This window comes from Aegilops tauschii, chromosome 4 (genome assembly GCF_002575655.3).
Source record: "Aegilops tauschii subsp. strangulata cultivar AL8/78 chromosome 4, Aet v6.0, whole genome shotgun sequence".
Taxonomy (NCBI): Eukaryota; Viridiplantae; Streptophyta; class Magnoliopsida; order Poales; family Poaceae; genus Aegilops; species Aegilops tauschii.
Window position 1 is genome coordinate 485,456,344 of NC_053038.3, and position 5,576 is coordinate 485,461,919.

The following is a 5,576-nucleotide window of genomic DNA, read 5'->3' on the forward strand; positions in this document are numbered from 1 at the left end:
CAGGATATTGTGAATATGTGAAAGGAAATTGTTAAAAGATCTGGCTTCCATGTTTTTAGAGAGATTCACTGGTTTCAGTTTTTTTTGCTAGGAGGAGTGCAAAAGGTGTGTTGTGCATAGGAGCTGCTTAAGCCACAAGTCGATTCCCGCTCTTGTGATGTAAATCTTGATTTTCTGATTGGTCTTTTACAATAGGATTTGATCCCACCAAACAATGAACAAAGTGCTAAAAGGGCGGTTTAAAAAAAGATAATAGGAGCATGAAGATCTTTATCGAATGGTTACCAATATCAACTGTGGAAAAACTTCCCCGTAAAAAAATATATAACAAGTAAAAAAGATGATGAAGTACCAACTACTAAATTATGGTAAATTTTAAAACTTTGAAGTCGGATTTTTAGCGTTTGCCGACGATCCAGATTTGTTATGCGAAAACAGATAAATTTACCATATTGTTGTGTAAAATTTGTCATGTTCAAAAGTGAAATTGCCATGTAGTGCAAAAAATTGTCAGATTTGTTTTCATGTTGCATAGTAATAACCATGTATTTGATCGGGATCCGATCGTATCTAAAGGCGGATGTTATTGGGGCTGTAAATTATAGTCACTCCTGAAATGAAAACAAATAATGGATTCATGAACTCAAGAGTAGAACACACGAAATCGAACCAACTCGATCAGATCGGGTGCACCAAACGCGAGGGAGACCACGCCGTCCGCGGTCCGCCGAACTCGCAAAGCTTTCCTCTTTCCACGCCGCCCCGATCCTTCCGCTCCGCCCGGCCTCCACCCCCATGCATTCCCCCGCGCCGGCCGCGGGCGCCGCCTCCGTCCCCCCCAAGGACTCCCGCCCGCTCCCCTGCCTCCTCCTCGTCTCCCTCCTGCTCCTCCTCCTGCTCCACTTCCTCTCCTCCTCCTCCCCTTCTACGCCCGCGCCTCCGGACGCGCCCCACCGCGCGCCGCTCCTGGCCGGCGCCGACTCCGCCGGCCCAGCCCCGCCCGCGCTCGCATTCCTCCTCACCGGCTCCGCGGGCGACGCCGACCGCCTACACCGCCTGCTCCTCGCCACCTACCATCCCCGCAACCTCTACCTCCTCCTACTCGACCGGGCCGCCCCCGCGTCCGACCGCGTGCGGCTCGCCCGGGAGGTGCGCGCTGGCCCCGGCCGCGCCGGCAACGTCCACGTCGTGGGCGACCCCGGGTTCGCTAACCCGCGCGGTGCTTCCGCGCTCGCCGCCGCGCTGCACGGCGCCTCTCTGCTGCTGCAGCTCGGCCAGGGCTGGGACTGGTTCGTGCACCTCGACGCCGGGGACTACCCGCTCGTCGCCCCCGACGGTGACTCCTCTCTCCACACCTACTTTATGTTGTACACCGTAACACAGATCTAGGCATTTACTTGTTAGTACAGAACTGTGTATCTAGTTGCCCTTTTCCTCTTCTCAGGGATCGTTTATGTGTGTGTGTACAGTGTGAGATGAGTGTTTAATGTAGATGGATCTCTCTTAATTGAACGGGCATAAAATATATAAATCAAGCCACCAGTAGGCATTAGCTACATAAACTTCAATGCATTACAGATCGAATGAACTAATTAAGTGTTTGAAGAATCATATTGTCATGGTGGTAAATCCTCTTGTTTAACTTTGGCAACTACATTGTCATGGTAGAATCATATTGATGCTTGTTGTATCCTACGTCATGTCGCCCAGAAAAGAAAACTGCAACCATACCTGTGTGTATGTGGAGCATAGGCAACTTGGTCTTTTGTATTCACTCTTTAATGTGTCGAAAGAAGGAATGCAAAATGGAAATGAATTAATATTTTGGCAACATAAATAGCTTTCCATCATGCTACTTTACTTCTGCTTTCCCGCCCTAGAACGTTACCTTTCAGGATGGTTTGGAAATTATTCGGGCGAGTAGGCATAGGTGGATGAAAATAGTGATATAATCTGGTTCCAGAAAATAATTGCTACTCCCTCTGTAAACTAATATAACCAGTGACTGTCTAAAACATCTTATATTAGTTTACAGGGTAGTGTCTCTTATGCTTTGTATTAGACCCAGACAGAGGACTGGTTTTCTTGTAACCTATAGCTTAGGAAGTAGAACACAAAACAAATCCATGTCTCGTGTTCGGCCTTAAGAGTTTTTACGGTATTTCACATGCATTGGCTTTGTTAGTTGAAGTTGAAACAGTGCAACTTGCTATATTATTTCTAAAAGAGTCTTGCTATTGCTTATAGGGTTTCTACTTTCTTGGTTATAAAATTGTAGAACAGAATGGTAGATAGCGTTCATGTATTGCCATTTCATTAATCCTAAGTGGGAACTAATAACAGCTAATCAGCTATTAGGTGAAGCTTAATCTGTACTCTGTAAATCTTTAACTCTTCTGAGCTGATTTGACTTCAAATTCTTGGCAGATCTCCTACATGTCTTATCATATCTACCAAGGGATATAAACTTCATTCAGCAGACCAGTTATATTGGCTGGAAGGAGTAAGGATATGTCATAATTCTGAATTGTCGCTTTGTTCATTCGGATTTGGGAGTTCAAGATATTGGCATTGTATTTCTGTGCAGGTCAAGACATATAAGACCAATTGTTGTTGATCCTGGTCTATACCTCTCATCAAGGACTGACATTTTTTATGCCACTCAAAAGCGTGAACTGCCAAGTGCATACAAATTATTTACTGGTGAGGTGCTAATGCATTTCTATATTTGTCAGTAGATACTCCCGTTATGTTTGAGAAAATCTGGAATCATATATTATATGCTATGATGCTAATGGTGTCACAATACACATTTGAGTATATAGGTGGAAATTCTTAATCATCTAGTCGTTTAGTTTATTTCGTTGACCTGACCGTTGGTTAATGGTTATTCATGCATGGCATTATATTATCAAGCATGCTCTCATAGTCTGTCATAGTTATCTTTGCTCTACTACTGTACTACCTGAATCAATACCGCATGAAAATGTTATTGCTAGATCTCTAGATTCATGGTACTTTCTTTTAGAAGGTATTTAGTATGTTTGGGTTGTAATTGCTTTGTCTGATGCATATGTGCACACCATCACTTTATGATAAGATCTCGATCAGATTAAACTGTTGTTTCTAGGGTATGCCTATTCATGCAGGTTGTGCAAACTAGTATATGTCGAACAACATATATTTGAACACCCCAAGCTCCATTTTAAATCTCTGGAGGTCTTATAAGAATTACTTGAATGAAGGTTTTGTTTTGAACATCCTGATATAAACTGATGTTGTTTAGTGACAATAAATGCACTAGAAACATGATATTCAGTGTCAATGTATATGATAATAAGTGCATAGTAATTGGCAGAATAAAGGAAGGAAAAGAATGGGTGCGGAGCACTTGTAGAAAGCATAGATGCATGCAAACTAAGTTAAACCTTAGACCATACAGTAGATTCTTGTGTTAAATTTTCGGGTATATTTCTATGCAACTTTACCCTTGTGTGTGAACAGTATAGAACTAAATTGAGGGTGAGTATAATAGATATGTAAAAGGAGGACACTATTGTCATACAGGGTAGGGCTAACCCTAACCCCAATCTCATGTAGCTTTTCCTGTCGCTGAAAGAGCTCTGCACGTTTATACTGTTTTACTCGACAAATTTGTATTCTTAAATGTCTAACAGTTCACTTCCTTTTTGCGACTCTCAACTTCACTTCATTAAATTCCTTGTACGCATCTTAAGTTGTCGTTTTCTTTTACCTAACTAGCCAAATACCCGCGTACCCGTAATTGTGCAGTTAGATATTACAGTAATATAACTGTGATGCGTATGGTTGTTGTATTTCTTATACAACTGTAACGGTTCTAATATATAGACTAATCTGCACGTATATGATGATGGAAGCTCCTTTTAACCTTGTTGGAGTATATTTTTTCGTTGGTTATAATGGTTAAAATAAACCTGTATTTAATTGTAATGTTGTCTCTTTGCAGGTTCTTCATCTGTCATCCTTTCTCGGGCATTTACCGAGTATTGTATTGTCGGAACAAATAATCTACCAAGAACTATGCTAATGTACTACACTAACATGCCCTTGCCACACAAGAAGTATTTCCAGACAGTCCTCTGCAATTCCCCCAAGTTCAACAGGACCGTTGTTAACCATGACCTGCACTACTGGGCATCGGATGGGACGTCCAAAAACGAGCCCCGTCTGCTGACCCTAACTGACGCGGAAAACATGACCGCGAGCAGCGCTGCCTTCGGCACTAGATTCGCGAAGGATGACCCTGTGCTCGACCACATTGACGAGGAGATTTTGCAACGCCTGCCTGGAGAGCCAGCCCCAGGGGGATGGTGCATCGGTGCTGGGGACGACAGTCCCTGTTCTGTTTCGGGTAGCACGGATGTTCTTAGACCTGGGCCTGCGGCTATGAAACTTGCCAAGTTCCTTGCACAAAGGCTATCCTATCCAGGTTTTTATTCTCAGCAGTGTATATGGGACTGATGAGTTGCTGTAAATTGTATCACCATGAAACCACGAGTTCAGTTATCTTTGTGTACCCTGTGCTGTGTTTTTTCTTATGACGTCTTATAGTGCCGCTCCTGATATGATGTCCTGTGCAATTATACATTCTTGTCGTAAGAGCATGTCCTGCAAATGGGTGCAGAGCGAGGAAGAAGACCGCACTGCTTCGGGATCAGCATGTCACCTGGAAATGCAACAGAATTTCAGAAGTCATTGTTACACGCTCTGACCAGAAGGATGCCCAACCAACTTATCTGATTTTGTCTCCCAGCTTAATCATAAAAACGGAAGCCAAACAAGCTCAATAGGTTGCTGATCGGCGCGCGGTTTTTCTTTTTGACTACAAGGAGGGAGAACCAAGTCAAATAATGATATTGAGCTGTGTGGTAACCATGTTTTCCTTCCCCTTCATGGATTTAGGGTTAGGGTGTACTCCCTCTGTAAACTAATATAAGAGCATTTAGATTACTAAAGTAGTGATCTAAACGCTCTTATATTAGTTTACGGAGGGAGTATAACTGTAGATTCATGAGGTGCAACCGTCTACTCGACTGCCAGTTGCGACCTAAACCTAAAAGCACGAATGAATTCAAAACTACACATAATAAACTAACAATTCACTGCTATGGCTAGATGCGCCTTCATATTGGATAGAAAGTGATCTGATGAGGCAGTAACAAATAAGCAACAAATTAGGTACTTCCAAACCGCCATAGCTAGTTGTAAACCTCCTTGAGTGAAGTGGTAGATTGATGAAGAATCATTATACTCCTATGCCTTGTTGACATTTACCGTTTCCTCCTCATCTAAACTACCACACTGCACATTATGTCCAATTATGGTACATACCTGATGGAACAAGATTGGGCCAGTTTTACTAAGATGTTTGAAAGCGGAAAAATAATTACAAGGTAACTATTAGAAAGAAAGTGATTTGATGAGGCAGTAACATTTGAAGCAATTACTTTTTCCTTTCTTATTCATCTTATTTGTTTGATATGAAGGCATAGTCTGGCAACCATGTAGGACTCCGACACCCCTGGGCCACTCAA

At 42.7% G+C, this 5,576-nt stretch overlaps 1 protein-coding gene across 1 annotated transcript; it reads left to right on the forward strand.

Annotated features, from left to right (window-relative positions):
* Nucleotides 1-676: 676 nt before the first annotated feature.
* Nucleotides 677-4,558, forward strand: LOC109734542 (beta-glucuronosyltransferase GlcAT14A). The gene is made up of 4 exons (XM_020293750.4): nt 677-1,336; nt 2,428-2,503; nt 2,588-2,703; nt 3,989-4,558. The coding sequence occupies exons 1-4, from the start codon at nt 796-798 to the stop codon at nt 4,501-4,503; spliced, it is 1,248 nt and encodes a 415-aa protein (XP_020149339.1). The 5' UTR covers nt 677-795; the 3' UTR covers nt 4,504-4,558.
* Nucleotides 4,559-5,576: the final 1,018 nt, after the last annotated feature.